Source organism: Leptodactylus fuscus, chromosome 4, assembly GCF_031893055.1.
Source record: "Leptodactylus fuscus isolate aLepFus1 chromosome 4, aLepFus1.hap2, whole genome shotgun sequence".
Taxonomy (NCBI): domain Eukaryota; kingdom Metazoa; phylum Chordata; class Amphibia; order Anura; family Leptodactylidae; genus Leptodactylus; species Leptodactylus fuscus.
In genome coordinates this window covers 36,786,766-36,813,517 of record NC_134268.1, presented here as the reverse complement: position 1 = coordinate 36,813,517, position 26,752 = coordinate 36,786,766, and the positions used below count along the sequence as shown (strand labels likewise).

At 42.5% G+C, this 26,752-nt stretch overlaps 1 protein-coding gene across 1 annotated transcript in view; it reads right to left on the bottom strand.

Annotated features, from left to right (window-relative positions):
* The window catches only part of NIPAL2 (NIPA like domain containing 2), a 70,755-nt gene extending 44,208 nt beyond the window's left edge, over window positions 1–26,547 (bottom strand). The window contains exons 1-4 of the mRNA XM_075270332.1: window positions 26,307–26,547; window positions 10,013–10,081; window positions 5,788–5,959; window positions 2,774–2,833 (exon numbers count right to left, since the gene is read on the bottom strand). Coding sequence (XP_075126433.1) covers window positions 2,774–2,833; window positions 5,788–5,959; window positions 10,013–10,081; window positions 26,307–26,393 — 388 coding nt within the window. The 5' untranslated portion in view covers window positions 26,394–26,547. The remainder of the gene's footprint in view (window positions 1–2,773; window positions 2,834–5,787; window positions 5,960–10,012; window positions 10,082–26,306) is intronic.
* Between the last annotated feature and the right edge of the window lie 205 nt (window positions 26,548–26,752).

The window sequence follows — 26,752 nt, the reverse complement described above, 5'->3', positions numbered from 1 at the left end:
TTATTATACTCTGGGAGACCCCGGAGTATAATAATTATATTATAGTATAAAACATTAAAAAACCTACTGTTTCTTACCTGTCCCCTGGCTCCTACGATGTCGGCCTTCTTCAATGATGTCGGATGTCACATGACCCGGGACGCAGGCTGGGTTCATGTAACATCAGACAACTAAGAAGGAGGCCTAGCAGGATCGTCGAGAGGTAAGTAACAGTGTTTTTTTATGTTATCTTACCTCTCCCGGGCCTCCAATCATTATACTCGGGGGTCTGCAAAGACCCCCGAGTATAATGATAGTGTTTGTGGGGCCTGCGGTGTCATTTACCGATACCGGCCCAGACAGGATCAAGAAGGAGATGTGTAGTCACAAGCCATCAAACATAGAAGAACTGCTGACATTTTTGTGCCAGGAGTAGCTTAAGGTCACCCAAAAACCATGTGACAGACAGGTGGAAAGCCAAGACGCATGAAAGCTGGGATTAAAAATCCTGGTTATTCCACCAAATACTGATTTCTGATCTTCCTGAGTTATAACATCAGTATTGTAGTTTCTAAATGAATATGAACTTGTTTTCTTTGCATTATTTGGGGTTTGACAGCGCTGCTTTCGGAGACATTGTTTGTATAATATAAGAACAGCGTACATTTTACTCAAAAATATACCAATAAAGAAAAAAATCTGAGAAACTGCAAATTTTGCAGTAGTCTCTTCATTTTTTTTCCAGAACTGTATAGATAAATCTATAGAGAAACACTGTATAGATGAGTAAACTATATACACCAATATACGTGGATATCTATCACGGACAAAGTATTTATGATTAAACATCAAGTTACTTTAGAAATAATATTTGCATAGAAATATCCGTCCGTAAATTTATTTCTACCGGCTCCATGAAGCCGCTTTGTATCCTGTAGGTGTCATTAGTGTTGCAATTCTCCGCAGTAAATTTAGGACAGATTTAGGCAGAAATCTTCATGGGCACGATGTTCTGAGCAACATAAGATGATCCGTGTAAATACTGGAATAATATTTGTTTCTATTCAGTGACATTTTGATGACAGTTCTAAATTAAAGCCAGCGATGAGCTGAGTCACCTCAGGACTACATCACCATATAATCCGCTCTGTAAGGGAATTTCTAGCATTTTCCTACATGTAGTAATAATAAACAAGCATTTACATGGTACGCTTCTCGCCGGGCTGTTTTGAAGACACAACTTGGAAGATTTACTGATGAAAGTGTGGCAGAATTCTGGAGCCCGTGACTTACATTACATTTGTTAGAGTGTAACTAATTTTTTTAATCTATTTTTTATCCATAGTGCAGGTGAAGGGAACAAAGTTGCCGGTTTCTTCACTTATTTGCAACCTTTTACCACTGATCGAATTTGTACAATAGACCTCTATGGAGAGGGAAGGGGGGAGGAAGAAGAGGGATCCTGAAAGCAGAGCGACCTATGCACTATAGAGAGACAGTTTACTTTAACAACACAGCTGGGTTACCAATAATTACTATCCAGTCTTTTCTTAATAGAAATGACTTATTTAAAGGGGTATTCCCACGTTGCATACTCACCAGTCTTCACTGCAGTAAAATCTTCTTTCTTCCTGGTTTCTTGCGTCATTTGGTGGGCGGGGTTTCACATGCAACCTGACGTTTAGCTCCGCCCCCAAATTAGTGTGTCGCTCCACCCACCACATAGTGTGATCCTATGGGGCAGCTGAAGGGCCTGTGATGTCATCAAAGGTCCTCAAATAACACTATATGCACAATATTGGACTATGAAGTACAGGCAGGAGCAACTCCATGCTGTGTTACATACAGAGACTGCCTGTCTCTGCCATATTGAACACAATTGAATTAGCTAGCCTGATAACTGGGAGAACAGAAGACGAGTTCAGAAATGAAAGCAGCTCCTCTCCTCTATCTGAGAGCAGGAAGCTAGGTCATGTGGTGCAGACACAGGAATAGCTAGATACACAGGCTCGCTCCCTGCACTTAGCCCCTCCTCCCTCCCCCCTGAGAGCAGCAGATACATCACTTGACTTTTGAGCAGATAAGTCAAGGGCTGTGTCAACAATGAATTGAATAAAGTAAGATAGTGGACAAACAAAGCAGTTTTGCTGAAGCAATGTATTTAGGAAAAGTCTTACATCCACATTAACAAGCAGTATAGATAGGATCCTTGTGATGGGACAACCCCTTTAATGTTATAGATGGCTTCATATCTCTCCTTACTCTTCCTCCTCCCCTCTACATTTTCCATAGACTGCATTGTAAAGTATCCTGCTTGTGTAATAAATATGGACCCAAATCACTAGGACAGGATAAGTGCTTAAAGACCCAACTAATCTGATGATTTTGAAGGGAAGAAATATTCAGCAGCCTGCCTTATACTTGTTCTCAAAATCACAGGAACTAAATCTAAGACTGGCCAAATATATTAGACAATCGTCAGCTGTCAGGTCCTCCAATCATCTAAAGTATATGGAGTCCTCCTTGACGGTAGATGTTGGGGGAATATGAATTGGGCAATTGGACTTCAACATGGCCAACCCTTCGTTCCTGGGGCAATAAACACCATGGAAGAGGTGTCTGATAGTGGATTTCACTACTGGCTCTTGGCCATGGCGAATACGCACGTGTACAGGAAGTTAAGAATGATAGCTGAATAAGCAATGTTTTCACTTATTGTTGCCCCTATGGTTCGGGCACTTAAATGTATACAGTTATCGTACAGAAATTTTGTTTAACACATATGAACTCTTACCTATTATATCAGACGGCCTCAAAGATTCCTTCAAGAATAAAACTGAGATTGCTGCACTGCCTGTAATAAAGAGAGTTGTCTTAATATTAGCTGACATGCTGAAATATCCTGGGCCACAAGGTCTGATACCTACAAGAAGACGAAACCATTAGAAATAGAAGCTACTTATTGTACATGCAGAAGAAAAGTGGGAATGGAAACATCAGTAAATTCATAAAGCTCTCAGAATTGTTACGGATTTATCTAAACCTTATCTACTGACTTCATATCAGTCACAGGAAGAAGTGACACAACTAGAAACAGATAGTTCCTTAAAGGGCTTCTCCAGAGTTTTAATATTGATGGCCTATACTTAGGATAAGTTGTCAACCTCAGGACCAGGACCCCCACCAATTAACGGATTTGAGGATCTGCAGCCACCAAAGCATACAGCGTACACACACAGCGTACAGAGTCAGAAGCTAAGAGCTCTATATACTGCGTAGTGAATGGAACCAAGCTGCAGTAACCCAGCATGACCACTACACAGTGTGTGGCGCTGTCTGGTTACAACTTAGACCCAGTTCACACCTGTGCTCGGGTCATTCCGTTCCCTTATTCGCATCTTTTTGGGGAAACCACACGGACCTCATTTAAGTCAACTACTTTTTTTTATGTGGAAGAGTTTCCATTCAGGGGGGTCCAGAAATGGAAACCCGAACGCAGATGTGAACCGGGGCCTATGTGTGCCAATGCCCTGCCATGATAACTGGGGAACTTGAATAGGAGCAGACGGCTGCCTCGTCCACTGCACCGGCTTATGGCACCGGGTCATACCTAAAATTTTAACTTATTATTTATTTATTATTTTTATTTTGCTTTATTTTTAACCTTTTTTTTCTTTTTGAAGGCTCTCTATGTGTTATAGGAAACCATTGCTTGGCCCCCTGGCTGCAATGGCAACCCTTTGGGTCCGATGGGTGGCGATATTGCCCCTGACCACCATATGCCATGGTCACTATTGATCATGGCACCTGCGCCATTAAGCCACTGGTGTATTTTCCGACTCCGTCAGCTAGTCCTGTACCAACAGCCGTACTATTATGACGCTGAGCATGACGTAAGAATATGGCACAGAGCGGGAAGGGGTTAATGGAGCCTTGGCATTACAGTATTTTTTTCCCCATTGTCGGAGTCAAAAATACCAGTAAAATTAATGTGCTGGGTTAGGATTTGCTAACATCATTAAAAACTAAAACTATGGCAATAGTGTGAGAAAGCCTTAGGCGTGCATACTTCCCAAACTATTTTTGCTAAAAAGTAATTCTTATCGTTAAAAAGTTACAGAACATCAGAGCAACAGAAGAAGGGGTTTCTTTAAAAAAATTTAAAATGTAGTTTTAATGTTTCCTAGTAAATAGGCCTGCCCTAGATATGTCGCAGTATATTACAATAACGGATGTGTCATTATTAGGTTACTTTGCTTTTGTATCTTTTTTGGATGGTGCGGGGGTGTTCTGCTTGGAGCGGTTATCTAGTTTCTAAAGACCCAAAGGGGAAAACAAAAATGACATTTACTTTCTAAATGATGGGTTATCTCAGTATAAACCTAATCTCTGACAGCCATGTGCATTAAAGAGATAAGGCCAAGAGGCCAGAGAAATATACTCCTGTATCTGTAGTCACATCTCCAAGGAGTCTTATCTATGAAGCAGCTTATAGGCCCATTCCCAAGAAGCGTCAAGAACAATCTCCCACATATGGCACAAAACAATAAAAATATCAATTATGGCAGAATAAAATTGATGATTTATACGTTAAAATGTTACAATATGTCCAATTCAGTGAAATCTTTTACACATGACCACCCAAAATTGCATCGCATTGGTCTTCTAGGGGAGTGGTCCTTTCCAAGGTGATGGACAGGATGCATATAACACAGTGCTATTCAGGTCACAGCTGTGACTGGGCCCCATAAACCAGGAGCCCATGGGTCATCCTGACCACACTAGGACAGGATATACTTCTTTGATCTCATCTCGGTTAGCTGGCAGTCTGTCAGCTGTAAATGTATGACTCCTGCCCTCTGGTGCATGGAGGGAGAAGATTCATCATACACAACCTTCCACTGTCAGAAAGGAGAAACCATTTCATGACACTTGGTCAACAGCATATAGACAGAAGGATTCTGTGTGGGAGGTGGTAATACGAAAGGGGCACTGACAGGGGTTGGGATGTTGGAATTTTTGTGTGCACGGACATGTACAAGTCTTCCAGGCAATTACACCTAGATAGAAAAGGAAAGGTAAATGTAAATGCTGCTGAAATGTTCAGATGGGACAAAGGAACCTGAAACTCAATCACAGGGGATTGGGTCTAGATAAGGGGACGGATCGAATATTCTGTTTTTCCATCCATTTTCTTTATAGTATTATTGGGGACCTTGGGTTATAGTATGGTTTGCCAAATAGAATAGTGTCAAATGCATTGCTCTCTTCTCATCAAATGTGACAAAATCAGTGATGGAGGCTAAAATCAGATCCTCTAATGTGAACAGAGCCAAATAATGGCAGTAATACGGCACATAAATGTATACATTGATTGATTCATTTATCTTTTGGTTGTTCTAGTTACATGTTGTTGGCTTTAAGCCTCTGCAATTTTTGATCAATCATTCCTATACTTTAATAGGCCATTTATTAAGCAACCTTGTCTCAAAGCGGTGTCGGACTGAGGTTCCTTGGGCCCTTCAGATAAAATTATCCTAGGGCCCCACCCTGCACAACCCATAGGAAATAAACAGTTTTAACCTTGAAATTTGGGAGTCGTCTGGTAGACCATTATGTTGGACCCATCAGAGGACCCTCTGTGACTCTGGTGGACAAGTCTGACACCTCTTAGACTAAGACCTCCAACTATAAGAAATTTTGATACTATTCTAAGTCATTGGAATAGCCGAATAGAACTCTAGAATTAATTGATGATGGTTAAAATAACCAACATGATAGCTAGAGACTGTAGTCGATACTACTTACCTATAACCGCAACGCAACCTAAGGGAGCAATAAGTGTAGCGGGGGCAAAGGCGTACGCAGCAAAGTTCCCCAGCTCACCGAGGGCCATCAGCAGGACTCCGCACCACCACAGCTTGCTTTTGTAATAAGGCAATGGATCTTGCTTCTGAGCTAGCCGAACATGTGTGTATTTCTGAAATGTAAGAATCATCAAGTTGATGGTTTTATAGATGTTTCGAATTCTATAAATATCATTACTAGGCCACAAATACTGATGGAAAGTAATGGGAGCATGAAAGAAAATCACTTTTTGTTCCAAAAGAGCGCCACACCTGTCCTATAGGCTGTGTGCGGTATTGAAGTGTAATATATACAAAGACGTGGAATTTTTTTCTGCAATAAAGCAGCCACGATATTGAACAACTCTTTTAGGCCGGAGCAAATTCCTAAACCATGCGGTTTCAGAAATCGCAACATGTCAATTATAACTTCGGAAACACTGGTGGTTGTCCTATAGGTATAATGGAAGCAAATGCTACAAGTCCACCGCTGTATTGGTTCAATGTGAAAATTGTCCACTTTTATTTAGTAAAAGGGGGTTACAGAACCCCTATTGTTTCTATAGCAAATGATAACAAGGGCTTGAGAGGCGGATACGCCACAACTGTGTACAGTCAGTTTCACATGAGTGTAATATGGAAGTATTTATCGCTAACAACACAAGAGAACAACCTCATAGGTCTCCTTGATGATATAAGTTCAGGTTGTGAGATCCACATTTCTGCTGAGATTTATGGCATAACACAAGGAACAGAATTTGTCCATATTTTACTCATGTATAAGAAGCCTAAGATGACTATTAATGTATGGGGGAAAAAAAGAGATCTATAGTCATGACTTGACTTGAAGAGAACCTTTCACCACTTCTGTCAATCCAACTCTTTGTATCCAACAATAAGCTCCAATCCAGACTCCAGTGCAGTTGGGATATTTTCTCTAGCCCCCTCCATTCCTGAGCAATCAGTGCTGTTAGTTTAAGCACCCAATATACCAATGTCAGATGGGTGGTGCCAGGAACAGGCAGCCTGGGACCGCCCACCTGACAACAGACAGAAATAATTGCAGGAATGGTTGGGGCTAGAGAAAAAAATTCTACTGGATTGGCGTCAGTGGAGTAGCACCTATTGAAGGATGCAAAGAAGTGGAGATGGTTAAGGGTTGTCTACGACCCCAAGTGTTTTGGATATTGATGAGCTAACAAAAGGATAGGCCATCAGTATCTGATCAGTGGGGGTCCTTCACCCAGACCCTATATTGATCAGCTGATCCGGCTGCCAGAAGTGTACCCGGCCAGGAGCTCCTCTGCTCCTGTTCAAGTGAATGGGAGCAGAGCTGCAATACCCTGATTTCTGTTCTCCAGGGAGGTTGCACATAAACTGGTCAATGAAGCTATTATATACTGCTGTCTTTTATATGACCTATAAACATTAGCTAATATGTGACTATAAGTAATGCACTTGTGCTACATTTACATGGACAAATTAGCCGGTTGCAAATAAGTAATGTAATCTTAGGACTCGAACAGGTCAAGATCATCCGCCAAGGCCAGAGCGTGATCTGATCGGGCCGATTATAATCAGATAAACCTTGGCCATCACGATGGCCTTTAATGAAGCGGCTTTTATATGTATATATAAATCTCAAGCACAAATAAAAATAGTTAGTGCTCAATCCCCATTTTCCATGAGGAGATTGAATGACTGTGTTTATCAGCCCGGGGGTTAAAACTAATCGGGAACAAGTTTTCATAGACTTAAAAATAGACGTAAAAAAAAGAGAAGAAACAGGAATAACTAGTTAGAGCAGAAATAATGGTCTAAGAGAGTCCAGCTGTAGAAATAGGAGGATTAACACTCGGAGTCATGTTCTGAACGTGGAAAGGGTTAATTATGGTGATGCCTACATAAAGCATTGCAAAAGAGGATTCCCATCATTACAGACAATGGCGGCTGATATTATGTGGGCGACTATCCATAAAAAAGTAGTTGTGTTGTTTTGTTCTAAGGAGCTCCAATATAGAGGCAGGGGTGTAACTATCGGGGTAGCCGCGGTAGCAGCTGCAACAGGGCCCGGGATGTTAGGGGACCTGGCGTCAGCCACTATCGCTGCGGGTTCTTCTACTGTTCACACAGTACTATGTCCCTCAGTGGCCACTGCTCGCAGTATTATGTCCCTTAGTAGTCCCTGCACACAGTATTATGTCCCACTGTGGACACCCATAAGCAATTATTATACTCTGGGGTCTTTTCAGACCCCAAAGTATAATAATTGGAGACCCAGAGAGGAAATAAAAACATTAAAAAAACACTGTTACTTACCTGTCCCCTGTCTCCACTGCAGTCCTTCACTGTCGTCCTTCTTCAATGACGTCGGACGTCACATGACCCGGGACGCAGGCCGGGTTCATGTGACGTCAGACAACTAGGCCTGAAGCCTGCCATGATCGTGGAGAGGTAAGTAACAGTGTTTTTTATGTTTCTTACCTCTCTCCGGCCTCTGATCATTATACTCGGGGGTCTGCAAAGACCCCCAAGTATAATGATAGTAATTGTGGGGCCCGCGGTGTCACTTACCGATCCCGGCCCAGCCAGGATCGGTAAGTAAATAGGGCCTGTTACCGGCTGGAGTAACTCCAGCCGTTAACGGCCTATTAAGAAAAAAACGCAGCGGTAGCGGCTGTCACCGGGCCCCTAATGTCCCGGGCCCTGTGGCAGCCGTTACCACTGCTACCACGGTAGTTACGCAACTGATCACTTCCCCTTCTGCGGAGGAGGCCGTGAGCAGGAGCCGGGATTGGTAAGTGAGGTCGCAGGCCCTCGATCCCCACAAACACTATCATTATACTCGGGGGTCTAATGAGGTCCAGGGGAGGTGAAGTAGGCTCCGGAAGGCTTCGGGCCTACTTGTGTGATGTCCCAGACGTCACATGCACCAGGGCTTGCATCCTTATGCGTGACAACACAAGCCCAGCTCACGTGACGTCCTGTACATCATTGAAGATGGCCAACATCAGCAAGAAGTGTGCTAGAGCCAGGGAGAGGTAAGTAACAGTATTTTTTTATGTTTGTATCTTCCCCTGGGTCTCCGATTATTATACTCATATATGTACTAAAGCATTCTGGCGTTCAATAATTGCAAAAAAAATTTAAAAAGGGATTTGTGACTTTTTTGGTTTACTTGCACATTTTTTTTTTTAACCTTTTGCTTTTTTATACCAATCCACCTTTGAATAGCGAGTGGGTGCGGTTAGCCTGTCTGGATGTCTGTACCATATTCGTCTTGGCCCAATGCCCCAAGTAAGGACTTTTTGCTTCACTTTTTGATATTTTTCCTTCTACTATTTAATCTATAGGGAAAAGGTCACATTTTGGAGCTAAAATTAACATACTGCAGCTTTTTCGCAACTCTTTTTTTCCCCACAGTGTGTGGATGAGATTAACCAGAATCTTATTTACTTTGTTGCTACTGTAAAACGCAACATTTTTTTCTGCACGGTTTCCAAATTGTGGGTCCTTGATCTCAATCTGAGGCCTGGTTCACATCTGCATTCTGTATTACATTTGGGGAGTCCGCTTGAGGACCCCCTGAAAGGAATACTGAATGCATTAAAAAGCGGTGAGCAATGAAAGCCCACGGACCCCATAGACTATAATGGGGTCATTGTGTTTTCCGCAGGGTGTCCGCACGAATCATGCGGAGAGAAAAGTTGTTCTTGAAGTACTTTTCTCTCTGCATGATTCGTGCAGACACCGCGCGGAAAACACACGGACCCCATTATAGTCTATGGAGTCCATGTGCTTTCATTGCTCACTGCTTTTTCAATGCATTCAGTATTCCTTTCAGGGGGTCCTCAAGCGGACTCCCCAAATGGAATACAGAATGCAGATGTGAACCAGGCCTCAGATTGAGATCAAGGACCCACAATTTGGAAACAGTGCAGAAAAAAATGTTGCGTTTTACAGTAGCAACAAAGTAAATGGAATACCAAATGCAGATGTGAACCAGGCATCACTTCAGTAAAGGGGTGACATAGAAAGTAAAGTAACACCCCAGGACAGAAGTGTTAGGCTTCTAGATGTGCAAAATTTAATCAAACATTGCATGATAACTGATACTTTTGGTGCAAATTAAATCAATGTACAATCCAGCAAAACTGACTTTAAAAATTCCCTCCCGCAATTCTTACCTGAAGATTAAGGGAAATGCTGATCAAGAAGCTTCCAAATATTGATAAAATGATGCCAAAAATTTGGTTCTAGAGGAAAAAATAAAATAAAAAAGAACGTGAGATTATTAAAATGCAGACAATAATGAAAATACTAGAAATAAAATAACACTTTGGATTATTTATTCATTTGAATTAAAAAAAAAAGCTCACGTCACTGATCCCCTGCTGCTCCTATTTCACTGCTTACCTGATCCCTACTGATCCCTATTTTATGGACCTGTCTTGACATATAAGCAACCCCCTGTGTCATCCCCTCCATTGTTTGGGTCTATCAGGGGATACGAACAGTAGAGAGGCAGATCGCTCAAACAGAGGTATCTGATGGACCCCATTGACTATAATGGGATCTATTGGGTGACCCTCATTATAAAACTAAAACCAGTGGCGGCAAAAAGTCCTCCATCAATGACTGGAGTTTCTTGGCCTTTCCTGTTTGCTTTGACAAGACCAGACAAAAAGGGAATGGCATTGATGAGATGTATACTGATTTTTTTTTTTTAATACCCATTCTGTCCGTTTTGTCATCTTTTCCTCTGCCAAATCCCCCCATTACTTCTATGACTTGGTAGAATTCCCAGCACAGCACTAACCAATAAATGAATATTGTCTGCACAAAACTGATTTGCAACCACACAGTGTGAACAGAGAGTTTTTTTTTTTAACTACTGTTTATTACAATGTAATATTCGGAGCAGTAAAATATCTCAATGGCTAAAACAAAAACAAACAAAAAAACTGGAAGAAGTGAATATACCCAAACAAATTTATAACAATTTTTGTTTGGCGAAACAATATGTAAAAGCAGCAAAAACTATCATATAAGTAATATGGTCAGAATTATATTAGCGGATAATAACCAACTGTAGAATTTCATGGAATTTTATCATATATGTAACTGAGCAGATACAGAGCATTGTAGCAAACACTGCCGGCAGGGGCACAACAGGTAACCATGGGGCCTCATAGATAAACTTGTAATGGGGACCCACTGTACCCTATAACAGAGAAGGCATGGGATGAAATCTAGTGTCATGCCGCTGTGTTAGCTTATGTTGTAAAAGTAAAGAAATTATTAAGAGCTGAGCTTGTGTCTGTCCTATCAAGGAAGTCATAGACGACGGAGAAGGAGCGTGCACATATACAGAACAGGAAGGGGAGACAAGACGCATAGTTTTAAAGTAATGATATAGAAAAGTCATAACCCATATGTAAAATAATAAGGATATGTGGTCATCTCAGCAGTAACTTAAGTATTATAAACAGGGCAAAGTTTTATTAGTCATAGATTAAGATCTAAGTTTCTTAAATTAGAGATGAGCAAGTACTATTCGAAACGGCAGTTTCGAATAGCACGCACCCATAGGAATGAATGGAAGCAGCCGGCACACAGACTTTGCCGGCAGCCAGCCGCTTAACCCCCCGCATGCTGGCTACGTCCATTCATTTCTATGGGAGCGTGCTATTCGAAACGGCTGTTTTGAATAGTGTTTTCTCTATATCTCATAATATAGACTCTATATCATTACTTTAAAATTATTTGTCTTGTCTCCCCTTCCTGTTCTGTATATGTGCACGCTCCTTCTCCCTCGCCTATGACTTCCTTGATAGGACAGACAAGCTCAGCTCTTAATCATTTCTTTACTTTTACAACATAAGCTAACACCGCTATTTCCTAATATGTAAAGTTCTATAATAAATCTTTTATTTACCACATGGGGAGATTTATGAAAGAGACTTATTCTCTATTCACAGGATAAGGGATGTGTCAGATCACTGGGTTCCAAGTACTGAGAACGAAGGCCTAAAAGTTCCCCTTAATGCTCCATGTTAATGGAGTGCTATTGTACATGCACAGTGCTCCATCCACTTCTATGGGGCTAACAGAGACCAGCATCTTGGCCATCCCCTAGAAATGAATGGGGTGCTGACCACATATGTCCAACAGTGCTCCATTCATTGGAATCTAATATTTATCCTTAGGATAGGCCATCAATACTAGAAACTTGGTAACACATTGAAAGAATGTTATGATGTTATTTTATATCGTTTTTCCAAGTTTTGTAGATTTGTTCTTTTTTTTCTTTCTTTTTCACTTTAAGATACATTTTGCCTCCATTGATCACATCACCACAGATGTGCACAGACACAAGCTCAGTGTGTTTTCTCATCCAGTGGAGCATATAGCGCTCATTCTCCTAGCAGAGGATCACTCCTGTCCAGCTCCTGGATTCTTCCATGATGAACTTCGCAGCAAGATGTGTTTATACAGCAATGTAAGCAGCAGGGCCGCGCCTGCACACGTTGCACCCGGCCTATGTTGTGTTAAATAGAATCAAATTACAGGAACACACCCGCAATAATAAAGGTACATGTAATGATTTTACTGTCTACTAGTCATTAGAGAAAATAGAAATAAGAAGAAATAATGATGTGATATAGAACTATAATGGGTTCGTCTACAATCAAATATCCATTTATTCTGTTAGATCTCCTAAAAATAAGTTTTTAAATGGATTTAATAATAAAAAATTACTCCTGTGTCTTGATATTTCTATTGCAGTGAGAAGAAGCGGGAAGGTGGGACTGAGCTACTGAGCATGTGCGACCTCCAGCACTGGACACATTAGGTGGACGCTCTGAGAAGGAATTATAAGAACACCAGTGGGTACTAGTATGTAACAAATATGTAAGGGCAATATCTAACACAGGACCATTTTTTAATAATACCAATAGGAAAATGTTACATTTTACATAATCTAACAAAGTAAGTTATTATTTATTTGGGCGACATCCCCTTTAAGTATTGACATAGCAGCGTTGAATTTGACAACTGGCTGTTTATACCCAAATACTTCACCTCCCTGTTTCAGTTTCCTCCATCTCTCCCAAGATATAGGCGTTTGCAAAGATTAAAATCCATATGCGGGTGCATCCTGTCTCCTTACATATATTGTATGTATCTACTCCCAGGACTTGCAATCTCACTCTGATAAAATCTCATATCTTCTCTTTAAGAACAGGCAACTTCCAACATGATGTGGCAAAAAAATGGCCACGTAACAATTTACTGGCACAGGTATTTTTTTGTGGCACACAAAGAACATAATGAGATTAATAGGGCAACAATGTGAAATGTTAACCTTATGCCTGCCGGCAGTATATTTATCATGGGAACAAGAAATACCAGTTCATGTAAACTACTATACGGTGTCTAAAATATCATCTGTGCCAACAATACGCTGATCTCATTAAATGGCATGAAATAATATAATGTGTGTGTGTGTGTGTGTATATCATTATTCTCGGAGGTCTTTTCGGACCCCTGAGTATAATGATCGGGGCCCCCTGTTGGTGGAATACTTTCCACCAACAGGGGGCCCCGAAGCTGCAGCAACGGCTGAGACACAGGAGCTGCAGCTCTGGCTCCTGTCAGCTCTTCAGGACGTTCCCCCCTCTCTCTCCCCCCTCCCTTTCTCTGCTGTCCTCTGCCCACCAATGAGAGGAGGAGGCGGGGCTTATCCCTGCCGAGCTCCTGCCGTCTGCACTGGAGGAAGAAAGGAAGAAGGAAAATGAAACTAAAGCTACACAGGTACGTACTGGGGTTACTTATTACTATCAGGCATATGGGGTGATTATTTGTGTTTTAGTAACTCCATGTGCCTCATATTAATAGCAGTTAACCCCATCATCTCCCTGACATTAACCCCTGTGTGCCTCACCATAAGAGTTACTGATGTGTGAGACATATGGGGGTAATAGTAATGAAGATACTTTATTATTACCTCCATGTCTCTCACATATCAGTAACCCTTATGGTGAGGCACACAGGGGTTAATGTCAGGGAGATGATGGGGTTAACTGCTATTAATATGAGGCACATGGAGTTACTAAATTGTAATGCACAGGACCAGATTTTATATCCACAATTTGTCCTGGTATAGCGGTCAACGGGTGACGTGACAGTATTTAGTCCTGTAGGGGCCACTAAGGGACATAATACTGTGTGCAGTGGCCACTATTGGGTATAATACTGTGTGCAGGGGCCACTATTGGGTATAATACTGTGTGCAGGGGCCACTATGGAACATAATAGAGCGCGCAGGAATGCGTAAGAGGGACTCGGTTGAGATCTTCGGTGTCGGGGGGGCCCCATGTCAAAAGTTCGCCACGGGGCCCCGCCATTCCTAGTTACGCCACTGTATATATATATATATATATATATATATACATATATATATATATACATACATATATATATATAAACTGTAAGTTAAAGGAGTTGGCCACTTTAAGACCAATATTGAGATACAAATCTGACTGATTGCATAATGAAAAGTTGTATAATTTTCCAATATACTTTCTGTATCAATTCTTCACAGCTTTTCTGCTTAATTCATTCTTCTTACTCCCAGTGGATACAAATTGGTCCATGGTCATGTGATATACAGTCCATAGTCATGTGGTATATAATCCATGGTCATGTGATGGACACACGGGTGCATGGCTCTTTATAGTCACAGCTCAGTAATCAAGACATCTGCCTGGTAACGAGCTGTGCACCTGTGTCCATCACTAGACCATGGACTGTCCATCACATGACCAACATTGGGCCCCAGCCTTATAGTCATTGGAGTCCCTTGAGCTCCATTTGTGCCTGCTTTTTGGCAAGGCACATCAGCTCAATGTTCACAGACAGAAAAATGAAGCCTATCTTGAAAAGAACATTGTCCCTACTGTTAAACATGGAGGAGGCTCTGTTATGTTCTGGGGCTGCTTTGCTGCATCTGGCACAAGGTGTCTTGAATCTGTGCAGGGTACAATGAAAGCTCAAGACTATCAAGGGATTCTAGAGAGAAATGTGCTGCCCAGTGTCAGAAAGCTTGGTCTCAGTCGCAGGTCATGGGTCTTGCAACAGGATAATGACCCAAACACAGCTAAAAACACCCAAGAATGGCTAAGAGGAAAACATTGGACTATTCTGAAGTGGCCTTCTATGAGCCTTCACCTAAATCCTATTGAGCATCTTTGGAAGGAGCTGAAACATGGCGTCTGGAAAAGGCCCCCTTCAAACCCGAGACAACTGGAGCAGTTTGCTCATGAGGAGTGGCCAAAAGTCTCAGTGACCGTTACAGGAATCGTCTGATTGCAGTGATTGCCTCAAAAGGTTGTGCAACAAAATATTAAGTTACAGGAACCATCATTTCTGTCCAGGCCGGTTTCATGAGCTTTATTTAAATTAAAAAAAAAATTAAATTCTGTTGAAGCGAAAAGCAATATCTGTCATTTGTTCATTTTCATAGAATTTTTAAATTATTACTTTATATTATTACTTTTCTCAGATTCAAGTTATTTCTATGACCATTGTGAGTTTTTCTTTGATTAAACAAGCAACCAACAATTCTGTCCATCCTACTAATATTATAAATGTGAACGTTTGTATGTTTATGTTTTTGTATGTTTGTGTGTTTGTTCCTCAATCACGCAAAAACGGTTGAACGGATTTGAATGAAATTCGGCAGATAAATAGATTGTAACCTCAATTAACATATAGGCTACTTTTTATCTCGGTAAATGACATGGCTTCATGACTATTATGGATTTCAGTTCACATACTATATTACACAGCACTTAGCAGCAGCCTTATCTCAGCCAGGGCTATCACCCTGTGTAAACACACGCTAACCCATAGTGTGTATACACATTTGCATATTATCTGATCTTTCTCCAGTACTCACAAAAGGACACAGGCAAACACCTTTAATCCAAATTGGCAGATTTCCAATTTTCAACATGCCTGGGAAAAGAAAATCAAATTTGTCTCAAACAACGAGAGATATGAAGGAGCCAGAAGTCACAGAGTTCTCCTCAAGCGCAGATGAGGGTAATCATCGACTCCAACAACACACTCATTATATGGCATCCCAGCGAGCTGCTGACATGCCGGAACCATCACCGGCATGGTGTGAGGAACAAGTTCAGCAGCAGGACAGCTTGAGAGCTGCCGAAATGTCGGAGCAGTCAAACCATCGATGGTAGAAATTTGCTGAATATAAGAGGATCATCGATGCCAACAACCCGCAGACGAAGTCGTGGGCAGAGGCTAGTGTGTGTATATAATATATATCGGAGGTCACCTTATACAATGTACCCTTGAAATACACATCTATATTTTTCATCTCCTTTCAAACAAGTGATGACAAGGGTTGCACGTTTTACTGACCAATGTGCGCATCATTTTTGGCCCAGTTTACATGACTCATTTCACAATTGCCAAGTCTGTTTACTGTCCAGGGGACATCAGCTCAGGGCCAATTTGTTCTTGGAGTAAAGATCTGAGTTATTGGAGACTAGACGCAGCCAACATGCACTCTGACAAACCTATTTAAAAGGCTAAAGCTATTTGTGGCCATAGTAACCTCTCTATTTTATATTCTAATGTTTAGCTGAATAATAAACTGGATCTATATTGGCGGAAAAAAACGGGTGAGAAAGTCAAGACAAACCCACATTATTAATCGTATTTTTTCGAAAGCGCATTTGGAGAAGACAGACTTAAGTTTTTCTGCATCACACATCTTCTTTGATACCCATGATGAAACCAAAGTATGTGCCTTCACCATATGTGATTTTAGACGATGGAAGATACTTTTATGGCAGACCGAAACATTGGGCAACCTCTGACGCCAAAAGTTCATGTGCTGGATGCTAAAAACAATCCAGACCAGTTTTGGTATTCATTTCAACAAGCCAAAAACTCAATCTAACTTCGCCATTGCTCATGACTTTCTTCTGGCCTTCACTCTTATCCTGGACTCTTCTGTTCTTGCCTTCTAGACTTTCAGATTCTCTGAAGCCCTTGAATTCGTGACTACAAGTGACCCAAGGTGGGACTATTAAAGGATTATCTTATCTTATCTTATCTTAACTATACACTACTCCTCAAGGCTTCAAATATTATAATCTGCCGTAGCCTTTGCTTCAATACTACATGACATTAATGTTTGTATGCGGCTGCATTATCACAGCCCTCCATCTCCTATGTCTTCTCAACTCATCTAGAGAGAGCGCTTTCTCTAACCGTACTTCGCTATCCACATAAAATTTTTGTGACTTCCATGTGTTCTCCAAGGACCTGATGTCTATGGGTGCAAAGATTGAATATTTTTTAACTAGTTTGAGTTTAGCCCTTGTCTGGTAGTTGCTTAGCTTTTTGGGAAATTTGGAAGTCATATAAGATAGCAGTCTCCTTAACAGGAAATCTCAACAGCAATCTGCCTAAGTAAAGCTTGAAGCGTAACTAACATTTTATGTTTTTCATAAATCCAAAGTGCAGTTGAAGATAAACTTTGTAATATGGGTTATTAAAGAAAATGGCCTGTTTATTCAATGATTTACCTACTTATACTGTCGTTCAAATTTGTACAATAGACGTCTATGGAGAGGGGGAGGAAGAGTTGAGCTTCTGAAGAGAGACCACTACTTTCACAACACAGTTTGGTTATCAGAAATTACTATCCAGCCTTCTACTAACAAAAATGTCTTTCTCCTTGTTATTTTGCAACTCCATAGACTTCATTGTAAATTCATCAGCTTGTGTACTGAGTATGGATTAGGATCACTCAGATAAGATAAGAAGTAAAGACAGAGCTACACCTGCATGTTACCATAGAATGAACACCACCCCGCCCCCCACCAAAAAAAATGCCACTGAAGGATGCTGCCATATACATGAGACCAGTTGCCAATCCCTAAAAAAAAGTCTCTGGCTGGAGATCTTAGTCTGGTCATTTTTGAACACTTATTATAGCTATACATTTCAGTAGAAATGAGCGAGTAGTATTCGATCAAGTAGGTATTCTATCGAATACTACGGTATTCGAAATACTCGTACTCGATCGAGTACCACTCACTATTCGAATGGAAAAGTTCGATGCAGAACCAGCATTAATTGGCCGAATGCTATACAGTCGGCCAATCAACGCTGGTTCTTCTCCTACCTTTAGAAGTCTTCTCTGTGCAGCTTCCCCGCGGTGTCTTCCGGCTCTGAATTCACTCTGCCAGGCATCGGGCCTGGGCAGAGCCGACTGCGCATGCCCGCGCTACAAGAAAATGGCCGCTTTGACTGTAAGCGGCCATGCGCAATCGGCTCTGCCCAGGCCCGATGCCTGGCAGAGTGAATTCAGAGCCGGAAGATGCCGCGGGGACGCTGCACGGAGAAGACTTCTCGGAGGATCCAGCCCGACCCTCACTCGTGGACTTGGTAAGTTCAATTTGATCCAATATTGCTTACCCCTGAAACGAGCATTTTCCCCCATAGACTATAATAGGGTTCGATATTCGATTCGAGTAGTCGAATATTGAGCTGCTACTCAAAATGAATATCGAACATTTTACTGTTCGCTCATCTCTACATTTCAGCTTTATTGTGTGTACGTACAGTGTATGTTTCCATATACATCCCTCTTTTATTCTGCATAGATGACGGTATTATAGAAATAATGACAAGCTGCTAGCGATTATTCCTATGAGATTCTATATGCCAAAACCATCAGAGCTAAAAACATGCAGTCAGCAACTTACAAACCTTCTAGACCAGTAAATTATTATGTACATTCCTTGTAATCTGGAGAATTGTAAAGCAGTTCTTCCAATTTACATCAAAGAAAGGAAGAAAGAAATGTAAATTTCAGTGAAGATCCTTAAATGTGAAACCTCTTTCTCCTATAGAGAAGGTCTGATAGCACAAAAATGGAGCTGGAAATCCGAAATTCATCATGAAAAAGGAGTAATGACCCATTAAATCTTGTTACGTATGCTTGTCATGAGAAGCAGGTGAGTGATGTTATAAACCCACAGCCAAATGTCATAGGGCTTTACACCTTTTTAATAACCATCACTGAGGGCGGGTTCACACCTGCTTCCGGTATTTGCTTTGTGGGTTCCGTCTTCTGCCCGAGAAACTGGACAAGAGACAGAAACCTGGAAATCGGTGTCCGCCCTTCTTCTGGTCTTTTTTTTCACTGAACACAAAGTCCTGCATGTCCGACTTTGTGTCCAGTTAAAAAAAATGGTTTCGCCGCAGAGACCGGAAGACGCTCACGGGCGGACAAATGAATGGGTCTGAAAACTGACTGCCGGTTTCCGTCTCCTGTCCAGTTTCTTGGACAGAAGAAGGAAACCTGCAAAGCGGAGACCGGGCGCAGGTGTGAACCCGCCCTAAGAAGAATTATTCCACAATTTTAGTTATGTATTCAGTATGAAAATTTAATTTGGAGCTGAACAACCCCTTCAATAGCAGATCAGTGGAGATTTGACTCCTAGCACCCTTGCTGATCAGCTGAATTTCAAAGGCCACAGCTCAACAGAACTAGCACAGCTTTTCACACTATGTAGTAAGCACAGTTTCATTGACTTGAATGGGACTGAGCTTGTAATAACTGTCTAGGCTGTAAAATGCATAAAAGTGTATAAAATGGTGCTAATTCAGGTGCACTGCAGCCACTGAAAACAGCTGATCAGCCGGGGTGTCCGGAGTCAGACTGCACTGATCTGCAATTGATGACCTATCTTAAAGACATAAAGGAATAGGAGCAAGTCTTCAAGGATGAGAGGATTCTGCACTTGGGTACTCACACACATAATATCTCTTAAAGACAGGTCATCAATAACATACTCATGGACATCCCCTTCAAAAATTGGTCCATAGGTTAACATTGGAAGAAAATTGTGGCAGTAATTTGTGACTCTACAGATTTTAGGGAACTATAAGTCTCAGAAATTGAAAGCTACAGAGTGATACAGCTGGAGACATAACTTTATGGAATGGAGAAGAGAGAATGTAGATGGCTGCTTTCACTTAAATCAATGGTGTGTGCAGCCTGTTGTAGTAGAACTTATAGAACCTGTCACACAATATATAAGGAAAGTATACATTCATAGATCAAGGGAACGTGTCGCCAAAAATTGATTCAATTTTTTTTATTGTCCAGGTCTCTATTGATACTTAAAAAGTAGTATATCTTGTAATTTTCACTATGCACATTAAGCTCAAAAATAGACCGACACTTTCCAATTCTCTAGAGGTCTTCTTTGTAGAAGTCAAATCATTTATATCACAGACAAGACAGACAGGATCACAATAGAGGAGAACGCCTCTATAAGGGGCAACACAGTGGCTCAGTGGTTAGCACTGCAGCCTTGCAGCTCTGGAGTCCTGGGTTCGAATCCCGCCAGGAACAACATCTGCAAGGAGTTTGTATGTTCTCCCAGTGTTTGTGTGGATTTCCTCCCATTCTACAAAGACATACTGATAGGAAAATAAATGTACATTGTCATCCCTATATAGTGCTCACAATCTACAATTGCAATTTGACACAGAGGCCGCCTCAGATTCCAGTCCAAAAAACTGATGGCATCTAGTCGCGGCATTCTGCTCCAGATTAGGCCCAAATGAATGGGCCTAGTCGGGAGGGGGGTGTCATGAGACGGACATCCGCAGCTGAATGAGCCGCGGAATCCACTTGATGAAAGGGCGTGTCGCTTCTTTGTTCCGCAAGCGGGAACAAACCGATTGCGGTAAAAGGAAATGACCAGCTCTCTTTGATTTTAATGGCCGAATTCCGCGTCAAAATCCAGCCCAAAAAACCCTGTGTGAACCCGGCCTGAAACTGAAACTGGAGGAGGAAAAATTCCTTGTGCAAGATCTTTTCAATGGAGACTCCGGTACAGATGTGAATGTGAATTTAGCCTTAGAAATAATTATATATTTCAACATCTAATTTTAACAAACGAATACATTTGTCGGTACCATCCTTTTAGCGCAAACCGTACCACATGGCTGTTTTTTCTTTAAGGTGGGGATGTGTTACATCAGACAATAGTCTGTGTATGTCTTGTCACAGATGCCAAATAATGAGATTTTCTGTTCTGCAGAGGCCACTTTAGTCCTGCTAAGTCATTATCCCATTCATGATAATTGAATCCTAGAAACAAGTGGCAGCAGCCAAAAGGGGACATAAACCTCATTATGTGTGCGAGTGGTCGGGATTAATGGGCGACAAAGGGCACTGCAAAATCTGGCAAAAAATAATTGTCTCATTTACTCGGAGATAACATCAATGGCGATTTTTTTTTTAATCTTAAATATCAAAGACTGAAAAAAGTTCTAAAAGACAGTGAGACACTGAGTAAACCCTTTCATGATGGTCCAATGGAGGCACAACTTGAAATAACTGGGTCCCACTGCAAAATCTGTAACAGCGCCCACCTACTTCCAATTTTAATAGTGATGTCGTCTTATATGGCAGAGGGTCTTAGACCCCCCCTGAGGCATCACGACCTGTGAATTACTGTTACCCCTTTGCACCCCTATCGCTATACCCTAGAAGTCACTTTGGCCTATGTTGTAGTTCCCAGAATAGCAGGTGGCCGAGTGCGTTTCTGTGCAGGGAAATCCGGCAAGGCTAGCGGCACAAGGACAGTTATGGCCCAGAAAATATGGTCTATATATTGGCTGTACTCCCTGGACTGCACTCTGCTTGGAGACTCAGACTCATAGGATATGGCTAAGGTTACATCTGTATCGCAGTCTCCAGTGGAAGCTCTGCCGCAGAAGCCTCCATGGAAACGGCCGCCATTGGCGGACCCCAGTGTAGTCAATGGTCAGCTCGCAGTCATTCAGGTCCCCCCGGCGAACAAAATGGTGGAGAGCCCAGCACAGTTGTGACCCTAGCCTATGATGCTGTGAGTGACTACCCCACCATAACACTACTATCTCATGGTCTAAGAAAACAAAGAGAGAGCCACACCGAGCGGATCCTTGCGCATTAACCACGGTACTAGTCCAGTATTAGAATAGAACAAAATGCCCCCTCACCTGGTGGGGTTGTGCAAATGGCACAACACCCCAAAAGCATGTAGTAGTCTAATGATAGGGAGCCAAAGGCAGCAGCTGCAACCGCCACGTAGACGTCCAGTGTAGGAAAGTATGGAGCAGCCTCCTCACGGGATTTGGCCAGAAGACCATCTTTCCTATACTATCTCATGGTCTAGTCATACTACCTGTGGTGTTAGGCCTCATGCACAAGACCAAACGTGCAGACAAATCTCTCCTAGTGGGGGGGTTCGGTGCTCCATTTCCATAATTATAGAGCAGGTCCAATTCTACTCTTTGGGTAAGGTCACACAGGGATTTTTGGACCGGATTTTGACACGGAATCCGCGTCAGAATCTGGCTTCAAAAAACGCCTCGCATTGACTTCAATGGGAGCTGTTTACTTCTTTTTTCCGCTAGCAGTTTTGTGCCACTCATGGAAAAAAGAACCGACCTGCCCTTTCTTAGGCTGCATGCACACAGAGTTATGCTGGGCTTGTAAAAATACTCATTCACAGCCGTACACGCGAGCGATGCGGACGGCTCCCAAATACTCCCCATTCACTTCAATGGGAGCGCTCGTAACGCTGGCTCCCATTGAAGTGAATGGGAAGTGTTCGGGAGCTGTCCACAGCGCTTGCATGTACGGCTGTGAATGAGTATTTTTACAAGCCCGGCATAACTCTGTGTGCATGCAGCCTTACTGCGGATTCTGTCCGCGGCACGAACACTCTCTCCCCGACTAGGCGCATTCATTTGGGCTTAATCCAGAGCAGAATGCCGTGACTGGATGCCGATGCAGTGCCGTTTTTTGGACCGGATTCTGAGGCGGTCTCCACGTCAAAATCTGGTCCAAAGATCCCCGTGTGACCTTACCTTAAGGCATCCAAACAGAGCAGAACAGAACCCCCACTGATGTCAGTTGGGAACAGATGCCGCTTGGATGTTATCGGAGTGCTTTTTACTATTAACTCAGTCTCTACTTGCTGTGCACACTCAGTAATGTGCATGTAGCCTAACTGAGATGTAGATATCCTCTTATATAGCGCCTTGGTCCTTGGTGAGGTATTATATTTTATGCATAGATTCTGTATGAATCCAGAAGAAAATGCTTACAATATAGTCTATGGGCAATATGTGTAATACAAATAATAAATATATTTGTAATACGGTGATACACATTACATTACAGTGTATATATATAAGACGGTTTTACAATACTGGTAAAGTGGATAAAATTCTAGCTAATCCTATCCATATATTGCAGAAAAAAATCTACAATGGAAATGCTGCAATTTGGTTTTTCCGGACAAATGACATGGATGACCATTCCTTTAGGATAGGTTACCAATATTAGATTGATGGTGGTGCATTATCTGGGACCCTGCTGATCAGCTGTTCTCTGTGTAGTGGCCGTGCTGAGTTCCTGCAGATCAGATCTTGTTCACTTGTATAGGAGATAAACTGCATCCATATAGCGACTGGTGAGGTTTTCCAGGCCAATGAAAAAAATAATCAATGTCAGCGCGGATCCAACACCTGAGACCCCTACTGATCTGATATTAACAAACTACCTTTATCATTGGCCTGGAAAACCTCTTTAGGCCCTGGCCCCATGTGGTGTATATGCCATGGTTTGGCTGCAGGATTTTACAGTCACAGTAAAGTGGATGGGATCTGGTGAAAAGCCCAAGGTAGCTGAGTAAGGATACTTTTTTTTTTTTTCTTTTTTTTTTAATAGGCCGCTACCTGTTGGAGTATCCCCAGCAGGTAGCGGCCTATTTACCTACCTCCCTGGGCCTGCTCTTGGCCGCCCCCCTGCTTACCCTTCAGCTATAGGGAGCAGAAGAGGCTGTAAGCAGGCCCAGGCCACGAACCCCAATAACTACCACTATTATTTTCAGACCCCCGAGTATAATAATCGGAGCCCCAGGGCAATGAGGGAAAACAAAAAAACACTGTTACTCACCTCTCCTGGATCCGATGTTACTCCTGGCAGGCTTCAGGCCTGTATGGTAATTTCCCAGACATCACATGGGACATTACCATAAAGGCTCGAAGCCTGTGCTAGTAGTAACAGCAGATCCAGGAGATCAGAGTTAGTAACAGTGTTTATTATATTTCTTCATCTCCCCTGGGGCTCCGATTATTATACTCCAGGGTCTGAAAAGACCCCAGAGTATAAGGGCTAGTTCACACTGAGGCAAAGAGGCGGATTTTGACGGCAGATTTCGCTTCAAAATCAGCCCCTTTATAGTGGTCTATGTAGACTGCTAGCTTTTTTTTTCTGCTAGCAGAAAAAAGAAGCGACATGACCTTTCTTAAGGCGTTCTCTGCCTGAGGAAAACAATAGAAGTGAAGGGGAGGTGAAAAACGCCCATTCATTTTACGGGAGGGGAAAACAGCCTGGCTTTTTTGAAGCTGTTTTTACAAAAAAAGCTCCTAAAAGCGCAGCAAGGTCCTAATTAGGAAGCTTTTTTTTCAGGACCAAAAAAAGCCACACGTAATTTATGTGTGAACTAGCCCTAATAATAGTTCATGGGTGGGCCACTATGGGGCATAATAGAGGTTGGATTGGCAACTGTGGGGAATAATAGTTGGGTGGGCAACTGTGGGGCATAATAGAGGTTTCAGGGTCCACTGTGGCCCCTGCAACCCCTATTATGCCTCACAGCTGCTCCTGCAACCTCTGTTATGCTCCACAGCACCCTTTGCCATCTCTATTATGCCCAACAGTGGCCCCTGCAACCTCTATTGTGCCCCACAGCTGCCCACCCAAACTATTATGCCCCACAACATCCCCCTGCAACCTGTATTATGCTTCACAGTCTCTTCATTCGCCTCAGGCAGCAGAGAGGCTCGGTTCACCACTGGGCCGTAGCATGGGGTCGCTTTTAGAGATGAGCGAGTAGTATTCGATCGAGTAGGTATTCGAAATACTCGTACTCGATCAAGTACCACTCACTATTCGAATGGAAAAGTTCGATGTAGAACCAGCATTGATTGGCCGAATGCTATACAGTTGGCCAATCAACGCTGGTTCTTCTCCTACCTTTAGAAGTCTTCTCCGTGCAGCTTCCCCGCAGCGTCTTCCGGCTCTGAATTCACTCTGCCAGGCATCGGGCCTGGGCAGAGCCGACTGCGCATGTCCACTTGTAGTGCGGACATGCGCAGTCGGCTCTGCCTAGGCCCGATGCCTGGCAGAGTGAATTCAGAGCCGGAAGATGCCGTGGGGACGCTGCACGGAGAAGACTTCTCGGAGGATCCAGCCCGACCCTCACTCGTGGACTTGGTAAGTATAATTTGATCGAACGTTGCCTACCCCTGAAACGAGCATTTTCCCCCCATAGACTATAATAGGGTTCGATATTCGATTCGAGTAGTCGAATATTGAGGGGCTACTCGAAACGAATATCAAACCTCGGACATTTTACTGTTCGCTCATCTCTAGTCGCTTTCTTTCTCAGATAATGAAGCCTATGTGAGAATTTTTTTTCTAATCCAATAAAACCCTTTATTGAAAACCTATTGTTATTGGTCCCTCCTTCATTTCTAACCTGTAATCTTTCCTGGGTTATCTATGTCCGCAGGAGCCATCCGACTTTCTCAGACTATGCTACATCTGGGTTTCTCCATGAGATCAAACACAAATGGTGTCTGCGAAAAGCCAGGACCACTGTGAAAGGCAAGGCCCCGTATCTCCACAACAATGACTTTTTGTGCGCCTCCAGATAGCATGGAAATGAATTTAGCCCCAAGCACAGGCAATAAAGAGCCTATCTGACAAATGCCCTTTGTCTTCTCCTTAACCCCGTCACTGCCAACACATAGGACAATGTATAGGAAGGAAGATTAAAACTAATAATGAATGGAACTACAGGAGCCAGCACCACTTCAACAATGCCGTCCTTGTGTGCAATGAATCGCTGTCCATCTGAACATCTCATATAGGCCCAAGTAACCTGTAGCTGTCCAGATTCTAGGAGACTACAAGTACCAGGAAGCGCTGCCTGCCAGGGTTCCCTTATCTGATCTTCCCTGTACACTTTTGCTACAATTCAGGATCTTTTTGCTAGTAATATTTGTACGATATTGCCTGTTACCCATTCACTTCTGTGAGGCCCTGTAAGTGATTTGTAGCATATTTTAGATTTACGTATCCTTATGCATTGCTTGTGATAGAAGTCGCCTGTTAATTATTACTTACTTGTTACCCGTAAAATGCAAAGTTAGAACAAACTTTTAGAGTATGTCACCGTTTTTTAAATACATATACGCAGAGTAAAAGAAATATACAGGTATATACAAGTCAGAATTAGATTTCATTCTATGAATATACTATCAGGGATGAGATATTTGCACCCCCTGGGTGTCACTTACCTGCTGTGAATTGCTCCATATACCGGCAATGCCTGTGCTATTCTCAGGAGTCTCTCCCGCTGTGACGTTTTCAGGTAGGGAAGCCATTGATTCCTTATTGCCCACTTTCCCTTACTCGCAGAGGGATATAGGGGCAAATTAATTGGCGGGTCATAGAAAGTTGGCATCAGTTTCTATAGGGCTGACACCAGACCCTGGCAGGGTGTGAGTGATCACAGCTGGTGCACAGTGCCTGTTGGCAAGCAGAAATTCCCAGTGTGCAGTCACTTCCTACTCCAGGAGGGTGTGTGAGCAATCTCAGTACACACCCCTTGTGCACAGCAGCAATGCAAACAGTCACTCTGAGTCTGCTGCACTGTAGGACACAAGCACAATTGTCCCGTCAGGTCTGTGCTGTTGTAAGGACCAAGTGTAAAAATTTACATCCCTATGCAAAATGTGAGCAA